The 25356-nt window shown below is 41.2% G+C and overlaps 1 protein-coding gene across 1 annotated transcript in view; it reads right to left on the bottom strand.

Moving 5' to 3' along the window:
• stk10 (serine/threonine kinase 10) overlaps positions 1-25356 on the bottom strand; it is a 48292-nt gene that overhangs the window by 17224 nt on the left and 5712 nt on the right. The window contains exons 2-7 of the mRNA XM_046040565.1: positions 16505-16669; positions 9737-9785; positions 8863-9012; positions 6481-6553; positions 4750-4944; positions 4002-4083 (exon numbers count right to left, since the gene is read on the bottom strand). Of these exons, the coding sequence (XP_045896521.1) occupies positions 4002-4083; positions 4750-4944; positions 6481-6553; positions 8863-9012; positions 9737-9785; positions 16505-16669 (714 nt within the window). The remainder of the gene's footprint in view (positions 1-4001; positions 4084-4749; positions 4945-6480; positions 6554-8862; positions 9013-9736; positions 9786-16504; positions 16670-25356) is intronic.

The following is a 25356-nucleotide window of genomic DNA, read 5'->3' as shown; positions in this document are numbered from 1 at the left end:
ATTAAGTACCTTTTCTTTTTTTTTTTGACCTGTCCTGCCCAGCAGCATGTTGGTATGAGGAGCTGGATACCATATTGTGCTAGACAGATTTTACTTTAACAAGAGAGTATCAATATATTCCTTTGTCTGTACTGTTATTTATTCAAATTCATTTGTTACTGGGACAGACAGGGGACAGACATGGGGACTGGAACAGAAACACCACATAAACACACAGCACAGAGAAAGGGCAACATCTGTAAGAGAATGGGGATGGGGACAACAGGAAATAGCAGAAGGAAACACCAATTGAAAAAAGCAACAAAACCTGCAAGAGAACGGGGAGGGGGGCTTGGGGCGGAGAGAAACAAACAACAAACAAACAAAAACAAAGAGACAACCAGCTGAACAGCAGCAATAAACAGCTGACATAGGAAAACAATTGAGAGAGAAGTGAAAAAGAGAAAAAATCAGGCAACATAAATAAACAACACAGCACCACCTTGAGAACTGAAATAACAACAATTAATTTAAATAAGTAACTGAATGAAAAACATCAAAAATAATTCTACCAGGGAGAACCTTTGTTTGTGTGTGTGTCTATATGTGAGACTGTATGTGTCTGAGTGCGTGGGTCTGTATGTGTATATGTTTGTGTACATAAGCCTGTTACAGAATGTCCCAACCGCGCCACACCGACTCCAGCGACAGGCAGGCAAGACCCCCAGTAGCCAATAGGGGTGGGAAAGAAGTGGACTCCCAGACGAATCGCGACGCGAACGCAGAAGACACCGGGCAATCCAAATGCCAATTGACAACGTAATGCCGTCGGAAAGCAAAAGGTGGAACCCGCAGAAGAGCGGCTCCCGGACCTACCATGGCGCGCACACAACAGAGGCAGTCCAACGAAGGTTAAAATCAAGGGCAACTGGACTTGGTTGAAGATACTGGAAGACGTTTCGTCCCTCATCCAAAGGACTTCTTCAGTTCTGACTGACAGGCAGGGAAACTCAGCTATTTAACCTCAGTGGGGTCGTTGGCCCGGGTCATCGATACCGCTGGTTCGTTAGTGTTCCTTGTTGCTGTGACGACAGTCGTAACAGTCGTTTTTTAAACCCAAGAACACACTAAGACAGATGCTGGTACACCCCAAAGACCGCACACCCAAACACAAGAAAAGCAATCTGGTGTATGCGGTCCAATGCAGTGAGGAATGCACAGACCTGTATATTGGGGAGACTAAACAACCACTACACAAACGCATGGCTCAACACAGAAGGGCCAACTCCTCAGGTCAAGACTCTGCTGTCTACTTACATCTGAAGGACAGAGGACACTCGTTTGTCTAAAATGTGCACCTGGTGGTCCTCAGAGAAGATGGATGGTTTGAAAGAGGTGTCAAGGAAGCCATCTACACCCGGGTTGAGAAGCCGTCATTGAACAGGGGAGGGGGTCTACGCCACCACTTATCCCCCACTTACAATGCTGTCCTTTCATCACTTCCCAGGAAACTCAACAAACGTAACCTATTGACCTCAGGTGAGGATACCAACGATGGTCGCAGCCCCCCGCGTATCCCACACGTGAGGCCGAGCAAATGAGACCGAGCAAGCGGCAGAACACAACGGCGAAAGCCAGCAAAGAAAAACACCAGCAGCAAGTCCCAGCCCGGCAGCAAAAACGTGCCGCCCAGGCCACGGTGCACCCGCCGATAAAAGTCCGCCGTCCCCTCCAGCCGCCGGAAAAGCGGGGGCCACCGGCGCCAGCCTAACATCCCCCATGCACAGCATGCCCTCCGGCCGCCATGCAACGCCAGCCAAACCAGCAACGAGGTAAAAATCAACTAGCCCAGCTGCATGTCACCGCCAATCCATCCATCCACCCCTCAAGGGCCGAGAACCCCAGGCACACGCCCAGAACATACCCGGAGAAACAGCTCCGCCCCGCACACACCCTGCACATCTGGACAACTACCTCAGTCTCCAGAGGAGTCCGAGAACCGGCCGACCGAGAAACAGGGGAGCACGGATCTGAGGTCAATTAGGCAAACCAGGGATGCAAACAAGTCACCCCATGCTAACCGGGAAATGCCGCTGCACCCCCCAGAGTGCAGGCAGAGCCAGCCACTATTAAGTACCTTAGTTGCTTCCATAAGCTGTGTCACAGCCGCTGCTGCTGCAGCTGTTGACCGTGTTGGTGAGCGAGCTAAATCAGCAGACCAAACTAACGTTACAATAACTAACTTCCCTTTCTCCTCACGGAGTATCTTTGTGTCACACCGTCCATACCTCCCCCACAACTCTCCTGTGCTCCCCTGTTCGAAAACCTATACAAGAAATTTGTGTGAACTGACCCTTTAATATTAGAATTAGGCTTGGAGTAAGATCAGGGTTAGGGTTGGGCTTAGGCAGATAGTTGAGTTGTGCATGTGTCTGCACATGTTGATGGTGCAAAACCACTACAAAGCCCTGGTTCAGACATAAAATAGCCAAATACCCCCATGTTAAAATCACCCAACATACAGTCATGCAGTGACAGGAAATATCATCAGACATGAATGGAAGCTACACCAAAAACACTGTCTAAATCCTGACCATGAGAAACTATGTGGGAGGAGAAGCTGTATTGAGTATAATGAGTACAAGTCATCCAGATGGTCTCCCGCCAGCCACACAGCCAGTGACTGATACTGTGTCGTGTTGTTTTGCATACATTCCTTAGAAGCTTCACACAAGTGGGACAGACACAAGGCAAGAGGTTAAAAAAGGTTTAAAACTAATACCACCTTAGAAAAGACTTTATAAAGCTTTATCCCGTCATTTGCTTTTTTGATACAGCTACACACATCACATACACTCTAGCTTCTACACTTCAAACACTTTTATCTGTTCAGGATTCATTATAATCTCCCTGCTCACTTCCTGCAGAAACACGGATAGTAACTTCCAGTAAACTCACACCAGTCAGCATCCATTGCACAGCAGAATTGAATGCCATAATCTCACAATTATTTACAGTAAATCTGACAGCCGTTATGAGCAGCAGGCATGATAAACATCTAAAACCTCCAGCACGGCACCAAAAACCGGACCGCACCCGTCTCTTTTCCCCCCACTGGAGAGCACATGCAGAATTCCCTGCAGGGCTGGGTCTAGGAGTTTCTTTTCTGCCTCTTTCTAATTGGCCAGAGGGTGGCAAACTCAGGGTAATCCAGACACACTATTGGCTGAGGGTGGGAATGTAAATAGTTGGCATTCCCTCAGCCGTGGGATACAGACAGGAAACTGTGGCTATGAATTTTAATAGACGCTGCGCTCGTGCTTTAATCCACACCCTGTTCACTTTTTCTCTCGATTTTCTTGCTTGGGATACTGGATTTTGGGAAACATTTGTCAATGCTCATCCTTACATATTAATGTTTAACTGCATGAAATCAGCCTCTTCTTAGCAATATCCCAGCTGTCCCAAAGTGCACTTACTGTACCACACTTCTCTGGCATAGACCACTCCCATTCAGGTCTTAAAATACAAGATTATGTTTGTGTAGACATTTGAGTTGTCCTCTCTTACCAGTGTCGCTAACCTGAATTTATGTGCATTTGTAAAACAAAGACTGTAACAGTAAGAAATAAGAAATACAACTATTTTTCACCATTTTACATTTTTTGGCACAAAAACCTCCATAGTCCCTGAGATCAAAATGCTTTAGATGCCTTAAGAGGATGCTTCAAAAGTGAACAGCTGCATCTCAAAGTCCTGAATGTTTCACTTTTTACGCCATCCTACTCACTCTCTGCCTGCTCCATTTCTTGCCCACTATTTTACACCTTCTATTCTCACCTCCCACTCGCATGCCAGTGCCCTCCATGGAACACCACTCACTTCTCTGGCATAGATCACTCCCATTCAGGTCTTAAACTACAAGACTGTGTTTGTATGTGCAAGATAAGGACAGGGCGAGGACTATGTTCCATCATATATCCAGGTGCTAGGTTTTAATTGCCCATTGCATCAGGGCCTACCTCCATGAGTTGTGCTGCAGTCGGACGGGTCTCTGGGTTTTTATCCAAAGCTTTCCTCAGGAAATCTTTAAACTCCTGTGACCTTGGGTGAACACAAGAAAGCAGCATTAATCAGAAACAGGAGGAATGAATAACAGGGGGGATGGGGAGGATGAAGGGATAGTTACAACATAACAAAACATTTGTACAGAACATTTCCAGACGATGTGTTGAACGTACATGTAGATCATCTGGGCACAGCTGTGCTGACTAAAACAAAGCTTTTAACGGGGAATGATGAGTTGTCTCCCCATCCCAAATCTCCTTTCAGCAAATGATAACTTATCTTCTGCTGTACTGAACTAGTTGCTATGGAACATTCATACTGATAATATACAAACTGATAAGGAAATAAGTTATAGTTTGGCACTCACTGATGTCCTGCTGCTCTGAGGAGTTGTTGCTAATAGTTTTGGAGAGGGCAAAATAGATCGCAGGAGGAAAGGGGATGTTCAATGTTATACACTTGGTGTCTTCATTGAGATTACATGACACTGAGTGTGCAAACATTTGGTAATAGAATGAAACTAAATGACCTGGTGAAATCTAGACAGGAAGATACAAGCCCATGTTGACTCCACCTATCATATCCTGCGCCAAAAGCTTTATATTTACATGCAATTTTCTGGGCAACATCTCTCTACTTTCTCTTTCGCTTATTATTATGTGCAACAGCTGAATTCAGATTCATTTTTCAATGCAAACTCACCATTTGTGTGGCTGCTCCAGGGTGGGAGGCTCCGACTTGGTGATCTTCAGCAGCACCCTCATGGGGTTGAGCTCATGGTGCGGGGGTTCAATCTGGGCTAGCTCGATCAGAGTGATTCCCAGAGACCAGATATCAGCCTTGTAGTCATATGGGGCATCCTTCATTGTCTCACACATAACCACCTCTGGGGCCATCCTGAGAAAACCAAAGGTGCAATATTTATAGGGATCAGTACGCATGAGAGACACTGAATCCTCAGTTCAAATCTTGAATGCTAACAAGTCGAGGCACATGAACATTAAAACATGCTTTATAGGGATAGTCAAACTGTAGAGTAGAGAGCATCTCCCTGCTCATGCCATTTAGTATATTATTAACGTTTGTGTGTAAATGTTTGAATGTATGGAATTTGCATTATTTAACCTGTCTGGGATATGGTTGTGAAATGGGCTTGAACGTGTGTAGCAACTGTTTACAAGAAAAAGATCTTTAAAGGTGAAGCATACTTAACATTTGTTTTCAATAAAAAAGAAAAATGAATGATATCGCCTCCCACGATAGTCCTAAAATGACCATATGGGATAAATAAACTTCAGTTCTCACATGTCCGAAATCAATGCAGGAATGCTATAATTTTTGGTCATTTTAGGTGCAACTTTATAACATATTGATTGGCTCCTAAATAAAATAAAAAATTTATCTAATCATCAAGTGGCAGAGCTAATAACTAAACTTAATTTGTAAAGAGTTTAACAATGACATGTTAAAAAAATCTGGCTTTACCAAATCAACACTAGTCATAGAGAAATCAGTCCCAACATGATTAAACAGCTTCTGATACCATAAAAATACACCTGCTGTATTTACAGTTATCCCAGAGCAGTGGCAGCAAGTGACTAACTAATGATTACTGATGACAAGTGTTTTCTTTTTTCTCTTACTCACTATTGTGTCAACATCAAGCACACTTCTCCAGTCAGCGCGTTTGTGGACAAACTGCATAATGGCTCTCATAAGCCGCAGCTCCTAGATTTACTCAAGTGCAAAGGAACAAAGGTTTGCCTCGTGTTTCTTGTTGACTTGGCTAATCGGTGCAATCAGGGGAAAGGTATATGCCAAAACTGATCAGGACTAATCAGAGCTGGGAGGGAATTCCTGATGGATGATAATCTGTTCTCCAGTAGTCAATGGTTAACTGGCTCCAACCATATTCACTGTGGATAACAGTATGGAACAAGGTTCACTGTAGAGGCTTCCAAGGGAACCTTTCCAATTTGTTCAGGTATTGAGGAGAGAACAGCACTGTCAGGTTTAAAGCACTGAGTTATTGATGTGATGGGTTGAGGGTGTGTATACACAATGTCATGCTCTTTCAAGTATTATGGAAGAGTTGTGGGAAGCAGGAAATGTGTTCTCAGCAAGCAATAACCCACAGCTTATATAGCTCATATAGGGGCGGTTGTCTACAGTCCGAGAATTTGCTATATGGTTTCTACCAAGGTAAGTAATAGCTCATGCTGTATCAATACATTGCAGGCAATGTTCCTAATCAGTGATCAGGACTGTTTTATACTGGATTTATAAGATGTTTCGTCAATGTGATGAAATACCTCAATTTTCTGGGGATTTAATTCACTGTATAAAATAAAACAGGCAGTCCCATCCGCAAATTGTTGTCTTTAAATGTAAATCTTCAGCTGGTGCTCTGAGGTGCAGTGATGTCTTACTCACCAGTATGGCGTTCCAATAAAAGAATCTCTTCTTTGTAAGGTTTTGGTGTTTTTTGCAGATACTCCAAAATCAGCTACAAGAATGAGAAGGACAAAACAATTACAAAAAAAAAAGATGAAATAAGTTGAAAGAAGAAGCACTTTTCCGTAAGAGGCAGTGAAGCCAGTTAGAAAACTTTTGTCATTTATATCCCCCTTGAAGTAGCTTGTAAAGCTGTAACGACATTGTGATGGGCAGAGACACCAGAATTTAAAGCACTCCTGTTTCCCAAACAAGCTGCCCCCATTTCCTGACATGACCCTCAGATTACAGGGGTGTCATTTTCACTTTGGCTGAACACGATTTTCTCTGAAAGTAGGAATATTACGTGTGGCTTGCCCAGGGTTGTGAAGTGTTTGGCAGAGGCCTGAGGATTTTACTCACAAGGCAGCAGGCTGACTGCTTCAATTACAAACTGGCATGTTCTATTACGGGGACTTAAGTGACCGTCTTGGTTTTGCAGACTACAATTCAAATATCTTTGACTTCCCAGTCAAACATATCATTTGGACTTCTGCAGTCTAAGCTTGAAAGGATTTTTTGCTTTCTACAAAGACAATAAACAGTATCACTGATTTTATTGTACATCAAATAGGAGTTTATGCATCAATTTCAATCAAATCTGGTAACTTATTCTGGTAAAATCATACCAACAGCAGTATGAACTCAGAGGTCAAATATACTACAACATTGTACATACAGCACATTCTGGCTAAGCGGTTCCTTCCCCTCACATCCGCTGTATCACTGGGTTTAACCTACCTCTTTTCCCTCAAAGAATCACCAAGGGTGTCTCTCAAGAAGCATTATTATGATTTTCCCCTATATTTCTACGCTAACACACCTAAAGGCTCCCGTAATACACCACAGCATCAGGAATGTCACAATTGGACAGAGATCAACAGTCGCTACAGAGTTGTGTGCTACATGGATGAACATAATGTTTACTGCCATGTACCATAGGTGAATATAGAACGCATTTAGCTGACCTCAAAGATGGTTAATTGCTGCCTTCTTTGAATTAACAACTGGTTACATAAGTTTGGAGACTGTAAATGAGTCAGTGTTATGACTTAATGAGGTTATAGAGGCAACTCCCAGTGATTATATTTAACTGTGGTGTCTCAGGGAAGAATGTAAGGCAAAGGAAAAGGACTTTAACAAGAAGTACAAGTCCAGCTCACTGAGCACGGTGGCTGACGACATGTGTCATTTGAAATTAAAAAAAGAGAGAGAGGGAAATTGTAATAAAACTAATTACCAATAAACCATTTGGAATAAAATAAAGCTAAAGCACAAAATATGCACCCAAATACAATACAAGGTTTAGTGTCCAAGGATCCCAATATCAGGCAGCCATTTAGAGAGAAAAATCAACACTTCCTTAACTGGCACTACGCTTTAATCCAAAACATACTGGTGATTGGGTTGAATCCACAACATCAGCTGTGCAATGTCAAGAATGTGGAGAACTCTTCAAAAAGCCACAAAATGAAAATATGGAAAACTTCTGAGAATGCAGTTTCCCCCCCACATAGTGCTCACAGGACGGGTACAGGGCCTATAACTGGGTGTGCATGTGTGATAGCATAAGAGATGGGAATATGGAGTTTATCTGAGAATTAGTTCCACTTGCATCACTTTGGCAGTGGTTTTCTCTGTGAACCCACAGTCCAACCCACAAGTTTAAAATATGATATTTTCTGCAATAATCTACCGAATTCCTACTTTCTGGTGAAATTTCATTGCCCTTAGGTTTTACATTCAGTGCATGTACTCACCCTATATACCAACAGACTTACAGCAGTGTCTTGTCTTTCTTCTACATATATTTATTTCTAATTGTAGATTTGCTGATTCAACAGATTTATAAAATCATCCCTTCCTGTGTGACAGGATGGTTCCAAGGAAAGTGTAATACTTCCCACTTTGTTCTTTGAACAGCATACGTAAACACAAAAAACCACAAAACTTTATTATAACCGCCTGTCAGGACCTCAACATTTCTCAAGGTATGGATAAATTTGTGCACCACACCGCAAAATTTTCCAACAACTATAACACAACATTTTGAATTGTCTCCACAAATACAAGAGAAATGTTGTGATTCTGGAAGTTAATTCCAAATGAGGATACCCTCAGAACATACTGTATTGCATTTGTCAGATTGTGTACACCTACTTGTGTGAGCATGGACAAAATGGCACTTGGACACTATGATGCAGACACAATGAATAAAATTTTGCTTTCCAGAAATGCTAAGAGTTAAATGTCAACTTTGCACAAGCACAACAAGGAACTCAAACTAGCCATATTCTAAAGTATAAATATCTAAATCCTCACCCAGTTTGATGTCCCCATCCAGCATGAGAAGGATGTTACCGGCCTTCAGGTCTCTGTGGATGATCTTCATGCTGTGGAGGTAGACCAGAGCTTCTAGCATCTGTCGACAAACCACCTTAATCTGTGGCTCCGTCAGCCCGCGATCCAACTCTGATAAGGGCAGGAGACAGGAGAGGTGAAATACGCGGTAGGGGAGAGGGGTGAGAACCAAAGCCGAATGGAAGTGTCAGTTGCGAAAGCAAGCTAAAAGGGGTTCAAAATCCATTTGTGCACATCTTGCAATTCATTTAGTGAACATACAATCACGATCGAGTGTGTGAACTCCACGAAAGAAAACAGCAGAAGATAAAGGCGTGATATATCAATGGAGTCCCTAAGATAGTGCTGCTGGATAAGTAATCCAAGATCAGAAAAGCCATCACACATCCAAGCTAGTCCTGGCCTGCAGACTTTATTCTACCGTGTCTGTGTTTGGTTAGTCGCAGTGAGGGTACAGACAGTTATGAGGATGTGGATTACCCAATAAAAACAGAACAGGGGGGTTTCCCACAACGGAGGACTCCACTAAGTCTGAATGCTTTCTAGAGCATTCAAGGCCAGACTACTGAAGCTGCAGTGATCATGTTCGAAACAAATAAACAGTAATGTGATGAATGCTGGTTTACTAGATATTTCCTGGAGCTTTAAAACAATAGCATGGATTGGCCAAAAGTCTTTGATCTTTTATCATGCCTCCACGCTTCCTTAAAGACACCGCTGAAGGGACAGGTGTAGTCACAGCACTGCCGCAGGTGTGGAACTTGACTCTCGTGACACGGAAGAAAGCTGGAGTGCTTATAAAAGAGAGCAAATAGAAAGAGAGAGAGAGGCCTACCTAGCATTGTGGCATCCACAGCACCTCCAGGGCAGAACTCGATCATGATCTAGTGAATGAAGGGGTGAAAGGATGAGGTTAAATGTGATCCAGCTTTATGAATATACTGTATAAACGTACAACTGGCAGCTGTAATCTCCCTTTTCAGGGATTTATATGTAGCAACAGGAAGAACAGATCACTTTTCATGACATGGGGCATCTTTTAAATATTTTCATATGTTGTTATTCTGACATAGCTGAACTCATGGTTTTAAAATACTGAATACTGAATGAATCGTATTCAATTATCTGGCTAGAATCAGTCAGCACTGATGGCCCATAAAGGTTTGGCACTTGAACCTGAGAGTAATTTAGGAACACCTTAAATGAAGTGTGGCAGTAAAACTAGCTTAACTAATTAATAACATACACATAACACTCCAATGACGAAGAGCACTAAAAGTAAAAACATCAAATTAGTAGTGCAATATTGACAGTCACTACTATCCACACACCAAACCAAAGATGTATTTTATAAGGAGATTTGATTTATTGTAAAATATTCTTAACACCAGCAGAGTTTGAAATGAAATTTCTTTTAACAACTAAATGATGAAAAAACTGTCAGCACTTATGTTGTATATCAATCAGTGGCTTTTCAGTGGATAGTAGTATGCAAATCCCCATCATCTGATTCTGGGATTTTCAAGTCTAGGAAATTGATTTCCTTTTTGCTATATGCCAACGACAGTTTCAGGCTCGTTTCGGTATTATTCTTATATTTAGGAAATTTAAGTACTACATGTTTGACACTCTTTGACATAAGTACTAGAATACACACCCTTTGCAAAGTGGATAGCTGGATTCAGACTGTGTGTGATAAACTGTCAGGCTGTAACACACTTCCTGGGACACCCTGCCAAATATATAATACCAGTTCAGCAGGGAAGTAAAAACACAGGAGAGAAAAATGAGTCTGAGAACACACTCCCTAAATGGTGTCTTGTTGGCCAAAAGCAACTTCCAGCAATCACCTTTCATTTCCTCTCCTTACATAGTCAGCCACTCTAACTGACACACACACAAAAAAAAAATAATCTAAATGTTTCATTAGAGTAAAGTTAAAAGAAAATAAAAACGCTGTAGGATTTCATAACAATCCTACGCAGAACAGGCAGCTGTGTTCACGAAACTGTGTGACATCGTGTGTTAGTACATTACATTGTCTGACACACATGCTTAATTGCTGATGATCTTTTGATTCCTAATGGTCAAAGATCAACCCTAGGGGGGGTGCAGCATACCTGCTATGTGATGTCATTCCTATTTAACCATTGTGTCCTGCTTGCTATGACAACACTGTCAAAGCATCAACCTGGCACTGGACAGGGTGTGGAGTTTCAATCCATACAAAGCCAATATGAAGAATTACAAGAGAAGTACAAAAGGCATGGACATGAATGCAATAAAAAAAAAATGCATACTTGTGCACACACGCAGTCGCATGAAAGCACACACACGCACACACCACTTTGTGGAATATGAAGAATGTCAATCCTGGTATGCAGCTCCAGGTGAAACAATGTTCTTTTGTGAAGTTTGGATTGACAAACCACATTAGTCTGGGTTTTGTCAGGTGTTATCATGGATGTTTTACTTTGTCAAGGGAGGCTGGCGCACACAGTCTGTCCTAAGAGTGACATCCAGTGCGCTGCTTACCAGCAGCACCGGCCGGGAGCTAGCTCCAATGTTATCAGAGAATAACAAAGATTGTTTATTAGAGGTAAAAAGTGTCACTTAGTTTTATTTACACTGGCCAACTTTTGTATTGGAACTGAATTTTTTTTTCTTGCTGTGATCCAGAATATGGTCCAGGTTTCTGTTAAGGTTGTGGACTTTTGTGGAGATTTGAACTGAGATAAGGAATCATGGGTTTTGTGTTGAGCAATGCACTGGTGAACTGTGTTTCTTGTTATCTGCTGGAACCTGATAATATTATATTATTTCATGTCATGACTTGACTCTCTTTCTGTGAAATTATTATACGTGATAATTTACAGGGGATTCCTATCAAGATTGTTCGTTTGTGTTTTTAATGCTTAAAAAAATAGCTATCAGCTGATACATCGTTATTGGATTTCAGCATCTGCCTCAAAAGTCCATTATCAGTCAGGATTTAGTTCATATTACTAAATTGGTCCAATATATGTAGTATTTTTGCAGAAGTTGAAATATATTTTGTTAAAATGTGTTTTCAACTGTATCTCCATGCAGAGCTGATTAAAATCAGATAAAAGTATAATCCATTTTGAAAGCACACCCCATTTACACCCCACTACGGAGGGAAGTTTATTATACATTTCAGTACAAACCACTTCCGTAGTACTGCTCTCCGCGAACCAAACAGATTTTTCAGATTTCTTTTCTGTTTAAAACCCCCTCTCTGAAGTAAATGAACTTCCCTGCAGTAGTAACACACTGTAACACCCAACCGAAACAGCTGTACATTACACTACTGTGTCAGACTGGTTTGTGTTATCGTCTGTGCAGCCAGATCTGCTCACCCTGCCTGAAAGAAATCCACATGACGTATTGTGCTGTGGTGAAAAATGTGCCCTGACTGGTCAAGCCACATGCATAGCATAACCGCTATGGGCTGAACACGCATGCAGACACAAGCATTCTCTATCTTACACATACACAAAAATCAACCAAACAGTGCATCACATGCCACCTATGTGGAGAAGCCAGCATTTCAGTTTTAATAATAGATAATAGAACTATCGACCTACTAATCAAAGTTAGTGTATTGATTTTTTACTCCAAAGAGATTAATCTGATTTAAACAGAATCCCTAGACTAAGCCAAGCTGGTGCTGTGCAATGTCTTACAATAAATAATGTCTCTATTTTTGAGTGTCTTTCTTTCTTTTGAGTCAAGCGGAACTAAATTGGACGCAGTCTACAGAATCCAAAAAGCTTTAAATTAAATGAGGCAAGACCCACTGACATTGCAGTCTTCCAAGAATTCACAGCTCTGTACTTTCACAATGATTTCCCACCTCATTTTGTCACAAGTCTAAAGAACACAAAAGGCTATTTGCCAAAAAAACAAAAAAAAAAACAAAAAAGACCTGGTTAGAAACTGCAATCCCGAATAAAGAAAGAAATACGACCATATAAAACCTGAATCACACAGGGAGACACTGTTATACTTTGTCACTCTATGGACATGACTAAAGCTTCAGTGATCTATGTACATAAGGTGGTGCCAACAAAGACAACACACTGACTTCTATCGATTTGCTTTCCAGTTTCATCAAAAATCTCTCTAGCAACTACAACTAGTGCCATTATGTAGACCTCACTGTATGTAAATATATAACCAGACAATGAAAAAAATATTGCCCCTTCCCTAGTTTGAGAACCACTGGCAGAGTTAGTGTGGGTGCGGCCAACCCAGGGCCCTGGCTGGGTAGTTGGCCCCCTTATGTGGACTGTGCAGTTTACACTAGTTGATAGTAGGCAATAGTTTCCCAGTTCTCCTCAAATGAAACAGTCCCTTCACTCGTGGTAAACCACTACAAGAATAGCAATTACCAACAAAAATCACTATTCTAAGACGTTTTAAAAAACATAAATCTTAAAGTAAAATTTGTATTTCAAACAAATGGCAAACTTATTAGCCAATTGTAACAAACTCCCTTCACCCTCATGCATCATGGGAATTCTGAGGGACAGACATAGGCTACTATGCATCTCCCCGGAGTAACACAAGCTGCGTGTGCACTGCATTTTAGTTCCAGTGTCAACTTCCACTGGAAGCAGAGCATGTAGCCTGCGCCACCTAAATCACTTGTTTTTAATATGTCCTTTTGTTCTTCTACTAAATTCGTCAAAGCTCTCTGCGGCTCGCTTTCCTTCATCATCTTGACGGGTGCATCTAGCAACTACCACAGGAAGCATTTCAGAATAAGAGCGTTTTGCCTGCCAGATTTTGCTGACATGTTTAGATTTTGTGATTAGTGCTTGCTTTTTGTGCTTCTACTAGGAATAATCAGGCTACGTAGTTATATTATTGCTTTTTTGTCCGTTTTAACTGTGTTTATTGTTAACATATGATCGGGAGTCTGTACAGGGTATTTTATTTTGAAAATTGACCGGATTCCGTGCCGTTTCTGTGTCTGACTTCCAGAAGCAGAAACGCTTCTGGGACGCACTGCAGCGCTTCACAAACATTTACTAGAATGGCTGCGATAAGCTCTGGCAGCAGTAGTCGTCCAGGGTCAGGTAGCCTAAACTTGGTTTAAATGACTTGGTAGCAGGTTGGCCCCATGATGACACTCCGCCCCCACTGTGCTGAGAGTCTAGCTCTGCCCCCACAATGGGCTAAACCACAGGATCTTATCTTTAATGCAGAAGGTGTTGATATTCTTAATTTTGTTGTAGAAAAGCTGTAGTCATTTCTGATATTATATCCTTATCGTATGTTCTGATGGATATTTGCTTTGCAAAACCATTGTGGTACTATGCCTCTTCATTATATATTAATATATAAAAAACTTCACGCCTTAAGATCATAGGAGGCATGTGAGACAATGCGTTTCTTTGTCATTTGGGTAAACCAATCCATTAGACAGGCTTAACTATGCTTCTAAATGAAGTGTGTACATTCTCTTGTGTTTATAGCTTTTTTGTCCTTCTTTTTAAAAAAAAAAATCTGTTTAACTGTTCTCCTCCCTTCTCTGTGTCCGTTCTTCTCAGTGTGCTGATGTCAGCAGTCCCGTCCCCATGTTAAAGGCCCTCTTTTTCTCACGCTGTGGGCCTGGCTGCCCTGTTAGCCTCAAGACCAGATTGTTCCTAAAAGGGAACAAACAGCCCTTCTCTCACTGTCTGACTGTCTCTTTCTTTATTCCTCTATCCCTCTCTTACTCAGTAGAAAGCAGAACGGGTGGGTCGGTACTGGAATGCATCATCTCACCTCTACCCAGTCCACCCAACCGGAGGTTACTGTGGCCTGACCGCCAACCACTGGGCTACTTGTTGAGATCCTGAAGCAAACGCACATATTCATAGCAATGAGGTGCAGAGCTTGTTCACTTTGTCTTGTTGTACATAATTGTGCTACTGCTGTTTGAATGCTCATGTCCCTTTTGACGGTGCATTTTTATACAAACTGAGAAAATCCTGGTTGCTCTTTAAATACAGATTATTAAAGAGATTGACAGGAAATATGTTTAAGATCTAAAATAAGAGAATAGTTTGTGAACACAGCTTGGACGTGAGAAAGCTGACAGCTAATGGCATCACTTGCACACAGGAAGAATGTGGTTAAATGCTGCAGGGGGGGTGTTCGTACATGAAGTCAAAACCCATTTTTTATACCATTTATAATAAGCTTATTTTCTACAATAGCCATACAATGCATTTACATCGAGACATAATCTCTTTCTATAGCAGTTTTTATTGTTAGTGGCGGAGTCCGCCATTGCTGCACAAGGTAACAAACCATACTAGGTATGGACTATGCACATCATGAAATCTGATTACGGTTGCAATTATTGACTGGGCTCTTTTTTAAAACAATGGGCGTCTCTTTGGCTGAGTTGTAAACAAACCAGTCTTTCTGTTCTTCTGTTCCATTTCTGACAAAGTAGCTGCTAAATGAGTGTTTGCTGTACCACGGGTGTTGCCAAATCAACCAGGACTGAAATCTGTTTTTTTTTTTTAAACAACTGAAGACAAAAAACACTGGAAAACATGAATGAATTTCCTTTTTTAAATACATTTCTGTATAAAAACATACACCTTAAATTTAAACTCTTAAATCTTTTGTTTATAACAACTTCACAAGTAGAGTTACAACTATCTTTAGTCTTAATGCTGCCTTGTAATTCCTCAGATACTCAAGGCCATGCCCCTTGCATGAGGTCACTTTTATTTTTCTTGGCCAGATAGACTGGGAGATTACAGAGGGAGTTGAAAAGTTTACACTTGACCCAGTGAGCGAGTGTGGAGAGGAAAAATAACTCAAGAGCAGAAAACACTGAACTGAAATCTTCGTTCCTGCAGGAATATCAGGGTGAGGAGTGGGTCATTTCTGATGCGTTATATCACCCTGGGGGTCTTGTGTCATCCCCATTTAGGCAAAGCTTTCATATGTAGGAGAAATATACTCTAGATGAGATATTGTTGCAATAAAAATAACAAGGCAGTCAGATTGAAATGGAACATCCCATGATCCTGCCAACATATATGGTTGAAAGGTCTGTTTTTGCACTCCCCCGCTGAACGCTCAGGTTTGTGTGCTGTGGCTGTTTGGAAAGGTTGCAAAGAAAACTTGATGGACAGACACAGAAACTCCTCAATGCAGTGAAAACAGTACATCTTGTGAGGAGGGTAACAGTGTAGATACCAGATAAGGTCCCTTTGAAAGCAGTCTAATACAACAGCAGTCCTGACCACAGTGTTCCCAGGTAGCCGCATACTGGCAGTTCATTTAAATAAACTGTGCGAGATCTGGACCAAATCTGTAATAATATTCTTTGGCTGTATGTAGGTGTGTGACAAGATCGTGCCACGAGATCTCGCAAGAATAAAATGTGACCATATTTCTAATCAGTTCAAGTGCTAAAATGTTCAGACAGTGATATGGCTATATTTTTTAATGGCGGACTTGCTTAATAGTGTTAGGTTAAGGAAAAATGAAACAGGAAGAGAGGGGAGTTGACAAGTCTGTGGTTTACACTTGAAGCTGGTTGTCTTAACCAGATGTGTGTTTGACCTACCCACAGTTTGTTCTCATGGTAAAATGCATCAAGCAGCTTGACAATGTAGCGGTGGTCACATTTAGCCAGGATGTCTATCTCAACGATGTAGTCCTCCAGCTCATCCTCACTTTTCGTCTCGATCTGCTTTGCTGCAGCCAGAGCTCCTGTCTCTTTGTTTCTGGCCTGACAGACAAAGAAACAGAACAACATTAAATTCAAAATGCATGAGTAATGGCAGGCCTGTTTGATAGATTCTTGCATTTCACTTCCCTTTCATTTAGGACAAAACCCTTTCACAGCAAAAATAAATAAGGACATTTCTTTCTGTGCAACTAATCCTATGAACTCCAGACTTTCACTTCTCCAAAGAAAGGATTTTGTATCACTCAGATTTCCACAGAAAACATGAATAGTATGGAGAGAGACAGGGTGTGGCTGTGTGATAAAAAAGACCATTTCTGCCCATGTTTTTTGTTATATGCCAGACTAAAAGGTGGAAAACATCAAAATGAAACTGACAATATCAGTCTACATACACACATCCAATGCAAAGATTCTACCAGATGCAAAATTCCAAGTTTGCCTCAAAGATCAGTTTATTCTTCTTCTTGCATCATTCTGCCGGCCGGACTACTCTTCTCCAGTTGTAGCAGAAAGAAATCCGAAACATCAAGAAACACATGATGTCTGTGAAGGTTCTCAGTCATCCAGATCATAGTTATCCAACGTCTTCTAGTATCTTCAACCAAGTCCAGATGCCCTTGACCTCAACCTTCATTGCATATCAAGAAATGCAAGACAGTCGGTCAACATTTTAATTTCTAACATTTAGACACAAAACAGGGGATGAAACTGCACACCCTCCCTGGGCAACTGGCCAAAGTGTCAGTGTGGCTAAACTAAGACACATGCAGAGTGTGCGTCACACACACACACACACGGACAAGACACAGATGTCCTACTACGTCTGAGTAATAAAGGGAAGCAAACGTAAACATGAGCAGAAAGCATCAAAACACCCAAACCATGGTGTGACTCAAAGTGAAGCACAAAGCGCCAAACAGGTGACGTTCATCCTTGTGTAACAGACAGAATGATGTGAATGCTGAGTGATGGGATTTTGTGGGCCAACATGACATTAATGTGCGCCTGCAGACAAAACCACAAGATCAGTGCTGTAATTGCAAGATCACGACCGGAGACAAGCCGAGACTTAAAATAGAGTCGAAAAACAGAGGTAAATGGTGGTGAGGTGATCCATCCTGCACCATTGTTAAAAAACCTCCAACACTGTCAGATCAAATGATTGGACATCAAGACAACTGCACACAAAAAAAATACTCAATTTACATTTTTCTTAGACATACAGAAGTTAGAAACACCTGAAGCATAATACAACAGGTTGTCAATGATCAAGAAGAACATGTGTGGTTGGTGCATGAGAACATTTTGTCAGGACGCCAATATGTCATGGTGATAACACAGGAGTATTTCTGTGTGCACATGTCCACCCAGTGACCTGTAGAAACACGACAGACTAAACAGCCTGGTGGAGTCTGAATGTGATCCACCCTCCATGCTTTACAGCGGCTATGGGAAAACATCTGAATAAACAGGACAGGCTCACAGCAAAACACACTCACTTTAACTCACAGTTCACCACAGCTATGTGTATATGTGTGAGTTAGCGTTTGGCAAACAGAGCTCCGGAGAAGCCAAACTGCCCCCCATCAGGGCAACCCACAGTGTGAGTCAACAGGATGTCTCCTCCTACCGTCAATCCATCAGTCTGTTAGTTAACAAGCCACGGCAGTAAACACAGAGACACCAGACACTTTCACTCCTCTGCTACCAACTCGGCTCTCTGCTGTTTGCTTCCCTCCTGCACCAGCACTGTCAGCCTCCACAAACTGGGGTCTGAAAAGTTCTATACTTTCTTTGATACATGGCACCAGTTTTGCAAACCAGTTTAAATATCTTGAAATGTATGAAACTTTTCACTGGGAGATATTTCATGTCATGGTATCAGACATGCACACAATGTAGACTACAATTCTTTAAAGAATGGGTAACACGGAGCAACATACAAAACACACACACACACACACACACACACACACACAGAGTATAGCTGAACGCTTGAAAGTTTTTATCTTGTCCCTAGCCATCCTGTTGCAGAAAAAGAGACAACATAAAAGTATGCAAACCTACAGACACAACAGAGATAATCTCCAGCTCTACAGTAGCAAACAGGATACCATTAGGCAACTTTATCACAAGGCAAAATTTGTGAATGCTTGCAACGCACTTTTGGTGACAAGAGTTAGTGTTTAGGGTCATGATTTCCTCCTCTCGTCTCTCATGTGTCAGATTTACAGACCGATAGAATGATGGCTGACATATCTGAACAAGTAGAGTATTGTAATGTTGCATCTGGGGGTTTAGATCACCATATTTTCAAGTTGAACACTGGTCTTAGAAAAGATATGAGAGATAGTAACAGGAACACACACACACACACACACACACACACACACCTCAGTGGTAACACAGCTGAGGAATGCACCTCTGGCCTTCAGATGGTCAGGGGTTGAGTGGACAAAGAAGGTAGACAGAGAAGTGAGCCACATGCATTTACATCAATGAGGGTCCAAGAGTATAGTATGCAAAAGTGCGTGTTTGTTTACTAACTGTATATGCTCCACAGAGAGGAAATGACACTGAAACACCTCATTGAGTCTTACGTGGGAGCCTAACTTCCCACAAGCGTGACATCAATGCGCAAGTACGTCTAGACGTTTATGCGAGAGAGATGACGGAATAATTGCAGGAGGAGGAATCATCCTGCTCAACGCTCTTTAATCTCGACTGGCTTCAAAAGACCAGCAACAGCCTCTCCCATCAGAAACAAATTCCTGTCTGATTGACGTCTTTATTTATCTGTTGTTTCAGATTAGCGGCATTTAAGGTTCACTTCAATACTCTGCAATTGTTGTTTGTTTAGAGTCTGCTGCCGACCCTACGTCACATCCTGATTTATAGTCCCCTCCAAGAGTATTGGAACAGAAAGCAAATTCCTTTGTTTCTGTTATTCACTGAAGACATTTGGGTTTAAGATCAAAAGATGAGTATGAGACAAGAGTTCAGAATTTCAGCTTTTATTTCCTGGTATTCACATCTAGATGTGTTAAACAACTTAGGACATATCACCGTTTGTATTAGACCACAACATTCTTAAGTGAGCAAAAGTAATGGAACAAATAATCTTCAAGTAAATAACATTTAATATTTGGTGGCATAACCCTTGCTTGACAATAACTGCCTAAAGCCTGCTACCCATCAACATCACCAAACTGTTGCATTCTTCATTTGTTATGCTATTCCAGGCTTTTACCGCAGCTTCTTTCAGTTCTTGTTTGTTTCGTGAGTGTTTCTCCCTTCAGTCTTCTCTTAAGGAGGTGAAATGCAGCTCTACTGGGTTAAGGTCAAGTGACTGACTTGGCCAGTCTAAAACCTTCCACTTTTTCACCCCTGATGAAGTCCTTTGTTTTGTTGGCAGTGTGCTTTGGGTCATTGTCCTGCTGCATGATAAACTTCCTCCCGATTAGTTTCAATGCATTTCTCCGTAAATTGGTAGACAAAATGTTTCTGTACACTTCTGAATTCATTCTGCTGCTACCATCAACAATAAATATTAATGAGCCCAAACCATGACATTACCTCCACCATGCTTCACAGATGAGCTTGTATGCTTCGGATCATAAGCAGTTCCTTTCTTTCTCCACACTTTGGCCTTTCCATCACTTTGCTAGAGATTAATCTTGGTCTCATCAATCCATAAGATTGTGCTCCAGAACTTTTGTGGCTCATCTCTGTACTTCTTTGCAAATTTTAACCTGGCCTTCTGATTCTTACTGCTGATGAGTGGTTTGCATCTTGTGGTGTGGCCTCTAGATTTCTGCTCTCTGAGTATTCTTCGAACATTGGATTGTGATTCCTTTCACCCCTGCACTGTGCAGGTCGTTGGTGATGTCACTTACTGATGTTTTGGGGGGTTTCTTCACAGCTCTCATAATATTTCTGTCATCAACTACGGTTTTCCTTGGCCGACCTGTTCGACGTCTGTTGTTCAGTACACCAGTAGTTTCTTTTTCAGGACATTCTGAATTGTTGTGCTAGCTATGCCCAATGTTTGTCCAATGGCTCTGGTCGAATTTCCTTCTTTTCTCAGCTTGACAATTCTCAGCTTGCTTTTCTCCCATAGACAGCTCTCTGGTCTTCATGTTGGTTTATCCTCTTTAACAGGAAATGCAGTCTTTATAGGTTTGAACCAAGGATGTAAACTTAGACTAGTCATGCAGAGCTATTTAATGTTTGAATAATCAACCTAAAAGGCAACACCTGGCAACAAGAAACATCTGTCAGTCACATGTTCCAATAGTTTTGCTCACTTGAAAAATGAGTGAGTTCAAACAAAGGATGGCATGTCCTGAGTTGTTTAACACATCTAGATGTGAATACCAGGAAATGAGAGCTGAAATTTTGAACTCTTGTCTCATACTCATCTTTTGATCTTAAACCCAAATGTCTTCAGTGAACAAAAAAAACAAACTGTAGTATCTCCACCGTTCATGTGCCTATTGCATCTTGTAGCATTCTGCACAAGCAAAAGTCCCAAAAGAAAACTAGATATGGATTGAGATGGATGCATCATTACAGCTATTATAGAAGTAGTAAAATATAAAGTTTTTGTTGTATCTCATACAACAGCAGCTTTCAACAAGACATGGGAGGGATATTGTGTTTTTTTGTGCTTTTAACATACTAGAATGCTACACAACCTGTCTGAGTAAAGCGGGAATTGTGCTTTTCCGGAGACAGATGTAAATGTCTCTGAAGGGTGTTACAGGTAAGCGTAGGTTGCAGAGGAACTAGCACACCCCTGCAAATGTCACACATCGTGGGAACCTGCGAGTCAAGCAAGTTGACTGGTTGATTCCAATAGCTCACTTTTCTCACAATTATAAATAAAAAAGTATAAATAAAAACAGTATAATAAAGTCTCCTACATGCAACCCAGAGAAGCCTCTCCAAATTTAGAGGGATTACACATGGTGTTACCAGTTGGCCCAGGAGGCATCTACGTCATTCGATTTGTTTACATGCGACAAAACAAAGATACAAAACAAAAAAAAACAGAGACACCGGGAGTCAAGAGTTCTAGAGAAAACACTGTAAATGATTACATAATAACAGTTCACAACCACAGGACTGCAGAAGCAGGGATACAGTTAACTACATAGTGTAGCTTCTGTAGCCATCCCAGGAGAAAACAACGCTTCACTGCTTCTCACTATTCCTCCAGAGCAGAACAACAATCTTTGGCTTTGTTTGGGTCTTATTTCCATGGAGATCGAAAGGACTTGTTTCTGCTCCGTCTTGCAGCTCTGCTCACTAGATGCCTGCCTGGCTGTTTTCCTGTTCATTAGTGACTTGGCTTTCATGTAGGTTAAGTGCAAAATGGATTACCGAGAGGACCCAACCTGGCAGAAAAGCTGACACACTCACAATCTCTTCCACGGTTTGAACAAATTGCCTAAAAAACGACGATGAAAAGGTGCCACTGCACATTTCAAGCATCTGCAGATGTTTCATTTCTAATGTTTTAGCTTTAGGAAATGACTGCACGTGATATCTCACTGGACCACATGTAAGTTTGCACATTGCAACAACATCCAAATAGGCACAATGGAAACAAATTAAGATTATAGGCTAGTTTTAGTGCTCAGCATTGCCTCACAAATCCTGTCAGAACACAAAAGTTCCCAATTGACTGTACCAAAATAACAGTAGGAATCAATGATTTGTATGCAACATACTACACATTCCAACTTTTTGTTAAGTGTTTATCTGGTTTGATCCATCTCCTTCAGATTGATGTTTTTAATCTGACCTCTCCAAACCTCCTGCCTCATTAGTCACTGTCAGGCCACAATGTTCATCTATTGTCTCCCTCACCAAATTTGTCTGTCATCCCCGCTTGTACATCTCTCCTCGTCTCTCATGTATATTTATCCATCTGTTTTCACTAACAGTCTGTCTGAAGGCCGCAATCCATGACCGTGAAGCACACCGGCTGCTGCTGCTGCTCGAGAAAAGCCTTAGAAAAAAGGCAAAGCTCTAAAAGCAGATGTTACTGAACCATGTGTTGATGTACAAATACACTGTACTGTACGTGCAAACTCACACACAAAAGTACATGCTCCCAGCCTTGTGTGTATCATTTAGTATTCAGACACACACTTTTATAAACAAAATCAAGCTGGCAATAATACCGTTTAAAACTGGGTGTGTTGACTGAGGCATTAATGATTTCTGTGGGAAAAAAAGTCCTTCAGCCTAAAAATAACTTAAAATGTCTTTTAAAAAAATCTATTTGTACCATAAGCTTCTTAACATTATTTCTTGCTTCTTAAACACAATTTTTTAAATCTTTGTCCATTTAGAAAGTAGGCTGAATGGATGAGGAATAAGTAATGATAGCGTCAATGCACCAGATGCCCTCCTGCAACCAACAACAGAGAGAACTCTCCCTGGGGTCAGTCACCTCCAGGTTGAACGAACATGCCGCATTGCTGACGTTTATTCTGTGTTCTAGTCTCTACAAAAACACACATTGTGGACCTTTGACCGCCCCGACCGACCGAACCTGGAAGCCACCCCTCCTGTGAAGGCTCTCCCCATGTGTCTGTGAACAGGAATGTGGTTCTCAGCCACTCCATCATGACAGCAACTACTAAAACCTCACCTGACAGCAGACGCCTGTGGAAGTGATCATCTCTCATTCAGACGAACAAGGTGCACAAGCAAAGCATGTTAAACAGCTTCACGAAGGCTACTGATTTGTTTTAGAGTGTCTTTAAGTCTTGGTCTATTACAACTGTGTCAGAGAAGTGCCGTCCTGTGTACTCTCAGACAACATACACAGGAAATTAGGGGAAATGAATCAGTTAGTACAAGGCAGCCATTTGTGTAGCTTTCTTTTGGTATCCATTCATCCATCCCCAACTGCTTATCCGGGTTCGGGTCGCAGGGGCAGCAGCTCTAGCAGAGGACCCCAAATCTCCCTTTCCTGAGCCACATTAACCAGCTATGACAGGGGGATCCCGAGGCGTTCCCAGGCCAATGTGGAGATATAGGCTGCAGTCAAGAAATCTTTTTTGCTAAGGAAGGTTCCTACCTGAGTGAAGTGACCCTAAAGTATTGAAGAGGCAGCCATGATAACAGCTGGTTGAAATCTCCAAAAGCTAAGGAAAGGTGCTTCAATGCTTCCTTTCTTATGTCCTTTAGCTTGAGGTACACTGGACCATCCTTTACGAGATGATGCGTCCCACAATTGCGGCAAAAACATTTAAAGCGACGCATAATAATAATTCTCAAACTCGAACAATAAAATCTATTGACCACATTTAGCAAAATCCTTGAAATACATGACGGACAGGAATGCCCGGAAATTTTTCTCTTTACCGGACTCATATATGATACTTGAATAAGACACTCACATTTCCTTCTTTTTGTTTTGTTTTCTTCGGGCTTTGTTGTAATCTAATATATTTTATGTTTCAGGTTGTTGACGTTTTCCATAAAGTTCTGTATTTGAATTTTCTACAATAAAAAAAGCCTTTTCTCTCTTACGCCATAACTTGCCAATTTGCAAATGTTTTGAACTGTGAACAATAACTGAAACTCATTTGTGAGCTACATTACTAGTCTTGTAAAATGATCAAAGTGAGGAAATGTCTAGGCAGTTAGTTATTTTTGGCCAATGTATTGCCAGCCTTCAGCAATATCATTAATTAATTTTGCTTCAGTCACAAATGGCCTCCTCAGTAAATGTAATGTATTATTTACATATAATAGTTGAGATTTATTTTGATAATATAATATGGGGGGGGGGGCAGCAGGATGAGTTGTTAGCAAGCATTCTCAATGTGACAGCAGTTCCCATTATATAATTATTATTATACATTTTTTTGATGTTTCGACCACAACTATAATCTCGCCACCTAGTCCTGGGTCTTCCCCGCAGCTTCCCCCCAGCGGTTCTTTTGGTATACTAACTTTATTATGTAAAGCATGATCACCAATTTAGTCATAATCATTATTTTGCTAGATAATGTCAATTTGTATAAATTGAGAAAATTAAATTTATATTACTTACATTACTTGTAAACCAAACCTAGCACTCACAGCACTCGTTTATTAGAAGAAGGGCATATTCTTCCACAGCAAGGCTCATTTACTTCTATGTTTATGCCTCAAACTTGTTTTACAAGACATGCCACTCAGTTTTAACTGACATCCCTTCCACACTGGTGGCAACAAAGCAGGAATTCATGCATGTGCCTGGGTGGTTAAACACGGATGTGATAATATTCCTATGGCAACATGGGGTTTTCTCCAGAGTGACTGACAAAACCATTTTTTCAAAAAAGACAAAAACCCCAATATAAATTGGGGCAGTTGTGAGAAGTAGATTTAAACTTGTTTTGACATTGCAATCACTATTAGGCTAATTCAATTTGCGCACAGACGTGATCAGCAGTCTGATTTTGATGGTTAGGGCCAGTGCTACCAAACTTAAGAGTTGAGTTATTTTAAGAGAGACTGATCTTGGTTTACATAACACCTACTCAGCAGGAAAGTGACTTAAATGCTTTTGCAAGGCTGCAAAGCTGGGACATACTTTTCACCTCCACATTTGAGTAGACACGTGAACTTTACACCTAATCTTATGGCTAAATCCAACCTTAAAATGTGACAAAGTAATGCATGTGTTTGTGGCTTTTGAATTTTAACTGAATGAACTG

Source organism: Micropterus dolomieu, linkage group LG23 (assembly GCF_021292245.1).
Source record: "Micropterus dolomieu isolate WLL.071019.BEF.003 ecotype Adirondacks linkage group LG23, ASM2129224v1, whole genome shotgun sequence".
Lineage (NCBI taxonomy): Eukaryota > Metazoa > Chordata > Actinopteri > Centrarchiformes > Centrarchidae > Micropterus > Micropterus dolomieu.
The sequence above is the reverse complement of the archived record's forward strand: the minus strand, read 5'-3'. Positions and strand labels throughout refer to the sequence as shown.